Here is a 13,284-nt window from a genome sequence, read left to right on the forward strand (position 1 = left end):
AGCTGTGTCCGGTGGAGGCAGCTGCGGAACCCAGCTGTGGACTGTGCCAGGGGCTGGTCCTCGGGGCAGGAGCCCTGGGCTCCCCGGGGCCGGGTGGAACCATGGGCCACCTCAGGGCTCCCCTTTGGCCCCGGGTCAGTCCTCTCTTTCTCCTGCTTGCTGAAGCAGCTTTGGCGCCCCCACTCAACCTGCCTAACCCCAAGCTTGAGAGCAAAGGTAAGAATGGAGTCTGTGTGGACCCCCACCCTGAGTCCTGGAGGGCAATGCTGGGGCCTGAATTCCCACTCTGGGTCCTGGGGGCCATACTAGGTTCTGTACCTTCAGACTGGATCCTGGGGAGCAAGCTAGTGTCTGAATCCCCAGACCCGGTCCCAATGAAGCATGCTGGGGTCTAAGTCCCCAGGATGGGTCTTGGGGAAGAAGTTAAGAGAGGGGCATAAGATTCTTATTTTAGGGCTGGGGATGGAGCTCAGTGGTAGAGTACTTGCCTCCCATGTGTGAGGCACTGGGCTGATCCTCAGCACCACAGAAAAATAAATAGATACTTTGTGATATATATATATATATATATATATATATATATATATATATATATATATATATATATATATATGATTCTTATTTTATCTTTTCAGGGAGTCTAGGACATGCTAAAGCCTAATGGAACAAGGGTGTGCTGGGTCTAGGACTCCTGCAGTCTGAGTCCCTGGGGGGAGGGGATCAAGCGGACTCTCCAATTGGGAAAAGAGGCTAAAGCCTCGAGTCAGAGGGGCCAGGCTGCAGGCGACTGTGAACACGGTTTGCGAGCGGGCGCCAGATCCCTAGCCCCGTCGGGTGGAAGAAGGGAGCGGGGGACACGGTTGGCGCTATCGGGAGCCTGCTGGGGCAGATAGGGGACCGCCTCCTCCATACACACCCAGCAGTGCACACATCCAGGCCTGGAGCAGCGCGGGCAGCTGGGGGCCGAGGTCTTGAAGGTTGTGCACTGCTCAGCTGGCCACGGGGTGGGCGGGTGTGTGTAATGGGGTGGGGGACAGTAGGCAAGCAACCTGCGCTGGGGAGTTCCAAGGGCACCCCCTCTGCAGACCCCTGGAGGACCCTGCTCCGGGAGAGGGCGGGGCGGTGCTTTTTTTCTTATCGCGTCCGCACAGGCGGCGGAGGGAGGGGAAGGGGGCTGTGGCCAGGAACAGGGCTCGGCTTCCCTGACCCCCTCTCATTGTCACTTCCCAGCGGCCCTGCTGGCAGCCCGCGGGTCCGAAGACCTTCTGTGCTTCACCGAGAGATTGGAGGACTTGGTGTGTTTCTGGGAGGAAGCGGCGAGCTCTAGGATCGGCTCCCACAACTACAGCTTCTTTTACCAGCTCGAGTGAGTCAGGGCAGATGTCCCACCGGTGTGTGTGTGTGTGTGTGTGTGTGTGTGTGTGTGTGTATCGAGGGGTGCGGTGCGGGCAGGTAGAATTTCCCGGAGGCCATAGCCTGAGATGTCCCCTAGAGCCTGGAGTTGGACGGCGCCTCCGGTTGTGGTCACTGGTGGAAAATCTACCAGGCCAGGGCTAACACTCCCCCTAGTGGCACGTGCTGGAATACTCCAGTGATCGCCGCTTCCACGCGACCCCAAAACATCAGGACTGGGGCAATATAATTTCTATGCTGGACTCAGGCGTCACTACCCCGGAGCTGGGGCTCCCCCCGGTGCTAGTAACCAAAATGCCACCACAGTCTGGACAACACAAATTTCCCAGCTCCCCCTCCCAATTTGCTTCCTTCTCTCCTGGGTTCCCCGGCGCATAGGGGTGAGCCACGGAAGCCGTGTCACCTGCACCAGGAACCCACTGCCCGTGGCGCGGTGCGCTTCTGGTGCTCGCTGCCTACGGCCGACACGTCGAGCTTCGTGCCCTTAGAGCTGCAAGTCACAGTGGCTTCCTCGGGCACTCTGCGCTATCGCCGTACCATCCACATCAACGAAGTGGGTATGTGCGCGGAGAATGGAGGAGGGGTCAGGGGAGGGGGTCTTAGTCTCCGCCCACCTGATCAACCCCACTCTGCAGTGCTCCTGGACGCCCCAGCAGGGCTGTTGGCAAGGCAGGCCGAGGAGGGCGGCCACGTGGTGCTACGGTGGCTCCCGCCTCCTGGGGCACCTATGACGACCCAAATCCGCTACGAAGTGGATGTCTCGGCCGGCCACGGTGCAGGAGGATCGCAGAGGGTGAGGCCTGCCGGGACCGTCCAGCCCTAGCAGCTCCACAGCAGACTGCCTGCCCCCACTAAGTCCCCACCCAGAAGGGCCCCACGGCCCGCCCTCGAGGCCCGGTCCCTCCAGCCCCATCCCTGACGGCCCACATCCCACTGCCTTGATGCCTAAGAAAGCTCCACGCTCATTTTCACGACCCCTTTGCCAATGCCCCGCTGATCCGCTTCAACCCCAACTTCTGTCACTCTTAAATCCCTAACCGCACACTTCAGGACGCAGTTCACTCTAGGCTGTCGGGCCCCGCCTTTAGGTAGCGCAGGTCACGCCCTTTGTTATGGGATCTTTACTCTGATTGGCCTTGAGCTTTCCTGGGATACGCCCCCTACTCTCATTGGCCCAGACTCAGGCATTGCCTCTCTCTCCGACTAGCTGGATCCCTGCAGGGCCCGCCCCAAGCGCCCTTCTCTGTACTCCACCTTGTGCCCCTCGCCCAGGTGGAGATTTTGGAGGGTCGCACTGAGTGCGTGCTGAGCAATCTGCGTGGAGCCACGCGCTACACCTTCGCAGTTCGTGCGCGTATGGCCGAGCCGAGCTTCGGTGGTTTTTGGAGCGCCTGGTCTGAGCCTGTGTCGCTGCTGACTGCTAGCGGTGAGACCCAGGTGGGGGTGTGGAAGGAGCTGGGGAGAAATGCTGGGCAAACCCATGCCCTGACCTCCTCCTTACCTCCTAGACCTGGACCCCCTCATCCTGACGCTCTCCCTCATCCTGGTGCTAATCCTGCTGCTGCTGGCCGTGCTTGCCTTGCTGTCCCACCGTGGGTAAGCGCCCCCCCCCCCCGCCCCCGCAATCTGGGCACGTGGATGTTCCTTGGAACATCCTTCTTTCACTAGGGAAAGCTAGATTTAGGAGGAAACACTCGCCCAAAGTGACCAGACCCAGATTCTTGGTTAAAATTTTCTGTCCCTGGGAACGTGCACCTGGTTTTCCTTGTTCCTCAGTGTCTGCTCCTTCTTGGATTCCTTTGCTAGTTCCTTTTCCTAGTGTAATGACTTTTATCAAATCAACCAGATGGTCTTAAGCTTCTGAATGGCCCTTGACCCTTGTTGTCAAGTTCCTTAGATGCTTAATGATCTGACTAGCCATTCTGAGGTCTAATTCCAAGCACACACCGTGCCTTTTCACACCCCAAGTCTCTGCACCTGCAGTTCCTTCTGCCTGGGATGTCCTTCCTGCCGTGCCCACTAATTCACTTTCATGGCCTTGTTCACTTATTTGTGGGAAAGTACATATTGGGTACCAAAATGTGGTAGGCACTGAGGAGAGAGTGGAGAACAAGCCAGATCCTGCTTACAAGTCCCTGACTTTGTGGATCTCGTAGTTAAGTCAGCAAACAAGGCAGACAACAAACAAGGGAACCAACAAATATTTAATTATAAATTGCTATGAGTACACACACACACACACACACACACTCACTCTCCCTGTCTCTTGCTGTGTGAAGCTTTGCTCTGCCTCAGGACTGCCAGCAAAGAGGCCATCTCCAGATGTCGGCCCTCAACCATGTGCCTTCAGAACCATGAGCCAAAATAAACTTCTTTATAACTCATCAAAAAAAAAATTGCTGGGCTGGGGGTGTGGCTCAAGCGGTAGCGCGCTCGCCTGGCATGCGTGGGGCCCGGGTTCCATCCTCAGCACCACATACAAACAAAGATGTTGTGTCCGCTGAAAACTAATTTATATATATATATATATATATATATATATATATATATATATATATATATATATATATAAAATAAAATAAATTGCTATGAGTGATATCCTAGAAACACATGGCATGGGTACATATATGATGGGATAGTTAGGGAAGGCTTCTGGAGTAGAAACCTCAGAGTTGATAGGAAGCAGCCATGTGAAAAGTGGGGAGAAGAAACTGAAAGTGCAAAGGTCCTTTGGTGGAAATGAAGTTGGGACACTGAAGCAGCTGTAAGAGATGTGGCTGGAGCACTCTGTGAGGGGGGAATGGTGAATGAGGCAAAGGAAATACCAGGAGGCTGATCACGCAGGACCTGTGGGGCAGGGGAAGGAGTTTGGATTTTGTTTTGTGTGTGTGTTGGGGATGGGACCCAGGGCCTCAAGAGTGCTAAGCATGCCTTCTACATGAGCTACATCCCCAGCCCTGGATATATTCCGAATGCTGAGAAACCACTGAAGGGAGTGATAAGAGTAGTGACAATAGTGCTCCTCCAGGCAAACCCTGGACCAGGTTCGGAGCTTGAGTCAGTCTATATTGAGCTCCTTGTCATCCTCACAAATCCGTTCTAATTAGCCTTCTGAAGGACCTCACTGATGCTTCAGCCAAAGCCCCTGTTCCCCAGTCCTGATGTACCCCTCTGTGTCCCTCATGATCACAGGGACCAGGAATATTTGTACACATGTGACTGGGGGCTAAGAGCAGTGGTGAGTGTTCAATGACTTATGTCCACCAAAATATTTCTATCAATTTCAACAGGGCCCTGAAGCAGAAGATCTGGCCGGGCATTCCAAGCCCAGAGAGCGAGTTTGAGGGTCTCTTCACCACCCACAAGGGTAATTTCCAGGTAGGTGGCCTGGTTGTCCCCCCAGAGCCTGGGGCTATCCTGCCCCTGAAAGTGGAAGCCCTGGCCTCTGAGCAGCTGGTTTTGCTTCTCCAGCTGTGGCTCTCCCAGCACGATGGCTGTCTCTGGTGGAACCCCTGCACACCCTTCACAGAGGACCCACCAGCCCACCTGGAAGTCCTTTCAGAGCGCTGCTGGGGGGTTACCCAGGCAGTGGAGCCAGGAGCAGATGACAAGGGGCCTCTGCTGGAGCCAGTGGGCAATGAACGTGCCCAGGACTCCTATCTGGTGCTGGACAAGTGGTTGCTGCCCCAGAGCCCATGCAGCGAGGACCTCTCAGGGCCTGATGGCAGTGTGGACACAGTGGCTGTGGATGAAGGCTCAGAAGCATCCTCATGCTCATCTGCTTTGGTCTTAAAGCCCAGACAAGAGGGCGCCTCAGCTGCCAGCTTTGAGTACACCATCCTGGATCCCAGCTCCCAGCTCCTGCGTCCACGAGCACTGCCTCCTGAGCTGCCCCCCACCCCACCCCACCTGAAGTACTTGTACCTCGTGGTTTCTGATTCAGGCATCTCAACTGATTACAGCTCAGGGGACTCCCAGGGAGCCCAAGGGGGCTCCTCTGATAGCCCCTACTCCAACCTGTATGAGAACAGCCCTGTCCCAACCCCTGAGCCTCTATCCCCCAGCTATGTGGCCTGCTCTTAGGACTCCAGCCTACAGATGCTTGGGGATCCAACAGGACTGCAGCGCCAGTTCAGGTCCAAGACTGACCTGAACAGGAACGGAGAGGCTGCCCTCAAGGCTAGGGGCATTGCTAACTTTGACTGTTTAACCGACCCATTCTGCTCAGAAAGTCCCAACTGTGCAGTATTTTATAATATGTATGTTCTTTTTTTTTTTTTTTTTTTTGTATATACATATATGTATAAAATATGTTAAGTTTTTCTACTATGACTTCTGCAAACTCTCTGTAAGCCCCATATTTCCCTAGGCCATGGCCACAGGGGCAGCAGATAAAGTCCTTGATCTCACTCTGAAATTTTGGACCTGGCAATGTGAAGACTAATCATAATGAAATAAATTAGTCATGTAAATTATACTAGCTGGTGTAACAAGCAGCTCCTAGATCTTAGTGGCTTAGCTCATTACATGGTTTCTCGCTGATATCCTAATTCAGACTGGTGGGAAACCATTTTGGGATGAGTCAGAGGCCCAAACTCTTTTGGTCTATAGCTTAGTCTTCTCTTGGGATGACCATGGGGTCCTTAGATCGATGCTGTACGTCCTGTCAGCTAATAAACAAAGGGATGCAGCAGAACAGCAGAAGATTCCACGGTTCATTTTAGGGATCTCATGTGAAGACAGTCTCTTTTCTCACATTCTACTGGTCAGAAAGTCATGTGACCCAACTAGAACCATGGGATGCTGGGAGATCTAATTTGTTGTACACCCAAGGAGAAGAAAACTTTTTAGTAACCCTCTATCTAGTCTCTATCACTATAACAACAATAGGGGCTGGGGTTGTGGCTCAGCCATAAGCACTTGCCTGGCGTGTGCAAGGCCCTGGGTTCAATCCTCAGCACCACATAAAAATAAATAAATAAAAATAAAGGCATTGTGTACAACTAAAATAAATAAATTTTAAAAAAACAACAATAAAACAATATCTCACAGGGCTTTATTCTGAATAAGGCTTTTTTTTTGGTTCTGGGATTGAACCCAGGGGTACTCTGTTACTGAGCTACATCTCCAATCCTTTTTATTTTTTATTTTGAGACAAGGTTTCACTAAGTTGCTTAGGGCCTCCCTAAGTTGTTGAGGCTGGCCTTGAACTTACAATCCTCCTGTCTCAGCCTCCTGAGTTGCTGAAATTACAAGCTTGTGCGCTACACCTAGTCAGGCCATGTTTTAAAGAAAGCACTGGCTCCTATAATTACAACTACTCAGGAGGCTGAGGTGGGAAGATTGCAAGTTGTAGGCCAGTCTCAACAACTTAAAGAGACCCTGTCTCAAAAATTAAAAAAACAACTGAGGATGTAACTCAGTGGTAGAGCGTCCCTGGGTTCCATCCCCAGTACTGGGGACAAAAGGGGGTGGTGAGAGAAAGTACTGTGGTGATGCCAAATATCATTATGGCATTTAGCAGCAATTTTCATTTGACCCCTTTTTAAAAGTTTGGCTTAATCAGAGAAAGCTGAAAACATGCATACTTTATGCTACAGAGATTCCACTTTTTAAGTATATACCCTAGGTATATATCCTGGTACACCTATGTATACTGGACATGTTTACTAGAATGTTCAAGCAGTAAATAAGTCAATCTGATGAATAAATTAGGGTATAGTTGCCTGTGGATTAATATGCAACATCAAAAAAGGAATGAACTAGAAGATGTGGCTGAGTCTTAGTTACAATCTTAACTGGGCAAAGAAGGAAGCCTCAGATTACATTTATCATGAAACTCTTTATACAGTTCAAAACAGTAAAAAAAAAAAAAAAAAAAAAAATCAATTGATTGGACATAATATGTACATGGTAATACTAGGGTGTTTTTGCTTGTTTATGGTATCGAGGATTGAACCCAGGGCCTCACACATGCTATGCAAGCTCTCTCCCCAACCTCTATAATGCTAATTTTTATTTTTTAGGTGTAGATGGACACAACACAATGCCTTTATTTTTATGTGGTGCTGAGGATCAAACCAGGGTCCTGCCCATGCTAGGCGAGTGCTCTACTGCTGAGCCACAATCCCAGCCCTATAATGCTAATTTTTAACCCCTATATATAGAGCTAAAGAGAAGAAGCACTTTATATTCTTTAAGTGATTAATCTGCATACGTTCCTGAAATAAGTATTCCAGCCCCTGGAAACTGAGGCAGATAGGTTGTCACACACCAAGGTTCAGGGCTGGTCTCCAGAGCTTGAACTCTTGTCTGAGCTGGGGTCACAAGCCTGGGTGGGCCACCTGGTGATCTTCATCTCTCCATCTGGTTGGAAAGTCACACACCACTCTGTCCTGGGACCCAGCCCACTTGGCTCAAGGCAGGCTCGGATGTGGCACTCTCCTGGGCCTGGTGCATCTGGCTGCAGCCAGCACTGGGCAGGGAAATACCGCTGGAGCAGTGTCAGCTGCAGGGCATCCCCACTGTCTCCTTCCTCCTGAGTCTGGAGGGCCACCACGAGCCCACAGTCCCGGTTGGGTCCACGTCGGTGGCTGAAGTAGGCAACTGTATCCAGAAGCAAGGCAGCCAGGTAGGCGGCTTCCTGGGGCCCAGGGTCTTTTGCTAGGTACTCCTCCAGGCCATCAAGCAGCAGTAGGGAGGGGGCAGGCCCCGGAGCCTCATGGGCAGAGCACAGGAGCCGGAGAAGTTCTCCGGTTGAGGGTGGGTACTGGAAGCGAATCTTCTAGAAGATTCAAAAAAAAAAAAAAAAAAAAGAAAGAAAGAAAAGAAGAGGCCAGATTCAGCACAGGAAGTCAGACTCCCTGCTGTCCCAGACTCTCTCGCTCCCTAGACAGCTGGTTCCAGGGTGACAACGTGGTAAATATTCTCCTATTCATCCTTTTTCCAGCACTGCCATAGTCCTAGTTAAGGGCCAAGACTGCCAGAGGAAACCTGCCCCTACCATCACTCTCAGTCCGACCAAGCCCTGAAAATTTAGCTCCATTAGCCCCACCCCTCAATTAACATTGACCCCGCCCCCTGGGCCTGCCTCTAACACCGCCCGTCGTGATCTGGTTTTTCACTCAATTAAGTTCCGCTGGTTCCACCCCTCACGCACTCCTGACTCCACCCCATCATGGCCGCTCGGGTGAGCCCTCCCGCCATCCCCGCCAGGGACCTACCAATCTATCACTCAATCCTCGACCCGCCCCACTATTGGCTGGTATGCCTCTGGTCCCGCCCCACCGTTACCTGCAGCCGCAGAGGGTCAAGCGCCGCACCGGTGCCGCGGGGCAGGCTTTGAAGAGGCCTACGAGTCAGGAAGAGGACAGGGCCTCGGCCCTCTCCTGCTGCCTCCAAGGCCGCCGCAAATAGCAGCGCTGTTTTTCCAGAGCCTGGAGCACCGAGTAAGAGCAAAGGCGGCCCCGCCTCTGCCGTGTCCTCTCCGGTCCCCACCGCGCTGCCCCGGCTTAGCACCCGCCTCAGCGTCTCCGCCATTCGCAACACATCTCTGTCCAATCGAGAGCGCATTCCCAGCCTTGATCCCTCCCAAACTGAGGCCTCATTGGTTACAGTAAACTTAGCTTCTCTATTGGTCCCTGGAGCTGTCCGTCAAAAGTAAATCGTGTTTGCTAGCTCTCCCCCTGGGGACTGAGCCGATAACCTAGTCTTGAGTTTTGGAAAGATGGAGGAATTTAAGGGAGATAAGACCTTCCTCTGAGGGAGGCTTCTGGGGGAAGCAGCATGAGTACTATTACTGTGACTAATCAGCTAGTCAGCTAATCAGCATATCTTTTCCTATGCTTTCATCTTTAGTCTGTGCACGTCTCTAAGGTGTCTTGTAAGCAACATATACGCATTGAGTGTTGGAGCAAACAGGCCCAAATCACTGACATTACTTCAAGTCTCCTAGCCTAAGTTTGCTCACCTGTAAAATGGGTCTCATGGTGTCTCAGGGCAATATTGATGGGCTTGTGTCTGTGTGTGGTTTTGATGATGTCACCCAATGCAACTGAGAAGTGTAGAGGGATGAGTTGTGTGCTTGTGTCTCTACACACCTGAATATGGTCACAAGTGTTTGGGGCCACAGGTTCAGGCACACTGTGTGCAAACAACAACGACACAACAAAACAGCAACAGCTACCTAAGAGGCTCTGTGAGAAGAGGCTACTCACCTTACTTTCTCATTGGCATGGGGGCTTCTCGAATCTTGCTTGTGCTGAGGGAAGGAGCGAAGGGGGAATATAAGACAAAAGAGGCAGGAAAGAAAGGGGCTGGGAGAGAGGCAGTAGAGGTCTGGTTTGCCTTGTCACCTCTGTCACTCCAGGGCTCAGAACAGCGTTAACACATAGTAAGTCTCAAATATGTTCTTGTTAAATCAGCAAAGGAAGAAAGGTAGGGATTTTGAGAAACTGGGTGAGAGGAAGGAACGAAGTGAGTGAGCATGATCACTGACTGGGTCTCCTCGACCCAGACTTTGCCCCAGAGCTGCCACTCATGTCTGTGTTGCCCTGGCAACCTGGTCTCCTGGTAACTTCAAAGTGGTGCTGTTGCCTGGAGACCCAGGGGCAGGGCAGAACTGTGATTTCCTGGGCTTTCTCTCTCTCTCTCTGGGACCAGAAAACAGCTCCACAACATCCCCCAATACACCCACTCAAACAGCTGGGTACCCCCACACCCTTCACACACACACACACACACACACACACACACACACCATGACATCTCTGCATATATTTCAATTCCAGAATCTCCATCATCCACATGCTCACAGCTATATCCATCCAGACACAAAGGATCCCATACGCATTCTGTCCTGTGTTCACACACATCCTTTCTCTTGCACACACACAAGAACACACTCTGATACAACTGTACCATAGCCACTACCTGCATGCATGCACATGCACACAAACACATACAAACTCCGAGGCACATGGTTACTCAGCTCTGTCAAAAATACTGCCTCAGCACCCACCCCCACCAGATACATTACACTGCAACACATCAGTTATACAGAGTAGTCAACACTAACATCACACAATTACCTACCCAGGGGCATTCTGAGGCCCCAGCTCAGGTCCTTTTTACTTGATGTTCCTTTACCCAGAGCAGTCATTCATAGACATCTGTTTAGCTCATGTTTTGGTACTGGGGATAGAATCCAAGGGTTCTTTACCACTCAACCACATCCCAGTCCTTTTTTTTTTTTAATTTTGAGACAAGGTCTCACTAAGTTTTTGGGAGTCTTGCTAAATTGCTGAGGCTGGCCTCAAATTGAAGTCCTCTTGCCTTGGCCTCTGGAGTCATGGGGTTATAGGTAAGCACCATCACACCCAGCAGATTCATAAAAAACAAACAACTCCAGGGGTTAGGGTTGTGGCTCAGTGGTAGATGGCTCTCCTAGCACATGCGAGGCCCTGGGTTCGGTTCTCAGCACCACATATAAATAAATAAAATAAAGGTCTATCAACAACTAAAAAAAATATTAAAAAAAAGAAACAACTCCATTTAGGTCTCTGGCCAAATAGCATCTACATGGAGAGGCTTTCTCTGACCACGTGTGAAAACTTGCACAGCCTTCTCTGTTTTATTCCAAAGAGAGGGAGTCTCATCATGTTGCTCAGGCTGACCCTGAACTCCTGGACTCAAGTGAGTCCTCTGACCGAGCCCCCTGAGGAGCTGGGACTAAAGATGTATACATCACTGCACCTAGGCTCGCTCTTCAACTGCTTCGAATACCATCACTTCCGACACTAAGCGTTTAGTTGATGACATCTCTCCTCTCTACAGTGTCAGCTCCACAAAGATAAAGTCTTTGTTTTGTTCACTGCGAGGTCCCCAGCTCCTAGCACAGCACTTGGCACCCAGTAGGTGCTCATAAATGTCAGCTGGGTGAGGACATTCAGTCGTGATGCAGACATTTGGCAAATCTCTCTGGACCACAGTTCTTTCTGTCACTTCTCAGAATTCCGTTTTTCTGTCTTCACAGAAAGGCATTTAAAACAGAGATGCTCCATGGGAGGGCACAGCAGCCCATGGTTGGGGCTGCAGAGGGGCCAGGGGTGGAGAAGTGGTGGTTCAGGGTCAGTCCCTGCTTCCTCTTAGTCTATGCCATGTTCAAGCGATTGGTTCATTACTCCAACAAACATTGTTTGAGAATCTCTTGTATTCCAGGGCCCATTCGAGCCACCAGTGCCAGGTGCTTTGATAGAGCAGCTGGGGACCCAATCATGAGAGAAAAATAGACAAAGTCTCTGACCTAGTGGAGCTGACAAGAAGAAAACAGCCACTAAACATAAAGTGTATGAGCAGATGATTTAAAAATTGTTTTCACAGGGAAGAGAAGGTGGAAAGACCAATTGGATTTTTCAGTTTCAAATAGGGTGGTCAGGGTAGGATTTGCTGGGGAGGTGACAGCTGAGAAAAGACCCGAAGGAGGTGAAGGAGTGAATGAAGCATGAATGCAGGGGAAGAGCCTTCCAGGTGGACACACATGGAAGTGCAAATGCCCATGGCACTAGGAGGTTGGCTTTTGCTTAGAAAGCCACTGCGGTCTTGAGAGAGATTTTTTTTGTGTGTGGGGGGGTACTTGGGATTGAACTCAGGGACACTCAACACTGAGCCACCTCCCCAGTCCTATTTTGCATTTTATTTAGAGACAGGGTCTTGCTGAGTTGCTTAGGGCCTCACTTTTGCTGAGGCTGGCTTTGAATTCGTGATCCTCCTGCCTCACTCAGCCTCCCAAGCTGCTGGGATGACAGGCATGGGCCACCATGCCCGGCTTGAGATATTGTGTGTGTGTGTGTGTGGTACTAGGGATTGACAAGGGCCTCACATGTTAGGCAAGTGCTCTACGACTGAGCTATACTCCCAGCGTGTTCTCAATGTGTGTCTTCTCTCTCTCTGTTATGGGTACTGGGGATTGAGCCCTTGTGTGATTTACCACTGAGCTACATCCCCAGTCCTTTTTATTTTAAGAGATGGTTTCACTAAGTCACTGAAGGCCTTACTAAGTTGCTGAGGCTGTTATGGTTTAGATATGAGGTGTCTCTCAAAAGCTCATGTGTGAGACAATGCAAAAAAGTTTAGAGGTGAACGATTGGGTTAAGGATCTCACAACCCAGTCAGTGAATTAGTCTCCTGATAGGGATTGACTGAGTGGTGCCTACAGGCAGTGGCTGAATGAGGTGGGTCATTGAAATATATTTTGTGAGCCTTTGATATATATTTTGTGAGCTGAGCTTAGTGTCTCTCTGCTTCCAGATGGTCATGCCCTGAGCTGCTTGACTTCACCACATTCTTTCACCATGGTTCTGTCTGACCTCGAGCTGCGAGGAATGGAGTCAGCCATCTATGAACCAAGACCCCTGAAACGGTGAGCCCCCAAATAAATTTATCTTCTTAAAATTGTTCTTGTAGATATTGTGTGTGTGTGTTTTGTCACTGCAGCAAAAAGCTAAAACAGACTGTCCTCCAACTTGTAATCCTCCTGCCTCAGCCTCCCAAGTAGCCGAGATTACCAGTGTGCACCAGAGCACCTGGCCACAAGGGTTTCGAGTCAAGGACAATAGTGTTCTTTCGTACGTTCTAAAACACAGCCGTTTTGGTGGAGTTGAATTTGAAATGCTGTGACTCATGGAGGTGTTCTCTACTGGAGTTCATCCATCTTTTAGAGTTGAGAATGAGGTCAAGACCAGGGCTGCTGTCACCAACCTTCAGACCTAAGTCATTCTTACCCCCTTGTCTCCGCATCAGCACCTTGGACAGCGGTAGCGGCAGTGGGCAGAGGTGCTGTCCGTGGTACTGAGGTTTTATTTGATTCTTGGC

The 13,284-nt window shown here is 50.7% G+C and overlaps 2 protein-coding genes across 2 annotated transcripts; one reads left to right on the plus strand and one right to left on the minus strand.

The window, feature by feature from the left end:
• Epor (erythropoietin receptor) lies at positions 1-5,893 on the plus strand. Its single transcript, XM_027955336.3, has 8 exons — positions 1-216; positions 1,231-1,366; positions 1,792-1,970; positions 2,049-2,206; positions 2,686-2,839; positions 2,922-3,009; positions 4,704-4,791; positions 4,885-5,893. The coding sequence occupies exons 1-8, from the start codon at positions 102-104 to the stop codon at positions 5,494-5,496; spliced, it is 1,530 nt and encodes a 509-aa protein (XP_027811137.2). The 5' UTR covers positions 1-101; the 3' UTR covers positions 5,497-5,893.
• Positions 5,894-6,452: 559 nt separating this feature from the next.
• Swsap1 (SWIM-type zinc finger 7 associated protein 1) lies at positions 6,453-8,952 on the minus strand. Its single transcript, XM_027955334.3, has 2 exons — positions 8,707-8,952; positions 6,453-8,197 (listed from the first exon to the last, which is right to left on the minus strand). The coding sequence occupies exons 1-2, from the start codon at positions 8,950-8,952 to the stop codon at positions 7,694-7,696; spliced, it is 750 nt and encodes a 249-aa protein (XP_027811135.2). The 3' UTR covers positions 6,453-7,693.
• Between the last annotated feature and the right edge of the window lie 4,332 nt (positions 8,953-13,284).

This window comes from Marmota flaviventris, chromosome 1 (genome assembly GCF_047511675.1).
Source record: "Marmota flaviventris isolate mMarFla1 chromosome 1, mMarFla1.hap1, whole genome shotgun sequence".
NCBI lineage: Eukaryota > Metazoa > Chordata > Mammalia > Rodentia > Sciuridae > Marmota > Marmota flaviventris.

What these genes read in the sequence shown, in the direction of transcription:
- Epor (XM_027955336.3), top strand. Translation starts at nt 102, where the DNA reads ATGGGCCACCTCAGGGCTCCCCTTTGGCCCCGGGTCAGTCCTCTCTTT. An exon ending in AGCTTCTTTTACCAGCTCGA is followed by an intron (nt 1,367 to 1,791) that starts GTGAGTCAGGGC and finishes CCCGGCGCATAG; the next exon opens with GGGTGAGCCACGGAAGCCGT. An exon ending in GCCTTGCTGTCCCACCGTGG is followed by an intron (nt 3,010 to 4,703) that starts GTAAGCGCCCCC and finishes CAATTTCAACAG; the next exon opens with GGCCCTGAAGCAGAAGATCT.
- Swsap1 (XM_027955334.3), bottom strand. Translation starts at nt 8,952, where the DNA reads ATGGCGGAGACGCTGAGGCGGGTGCTAAGCCGGGGCAGCGCGGTGGGG. An exon ending in TTGACCCTCTGCGGCTGCAG is followed by an intron (nt 8,198 to 8,706) that starts GTAACGGTGGGG and finishes TGAATCTTCTAG; the next exon opens with AAGATTCGCTTCCAGTACCC.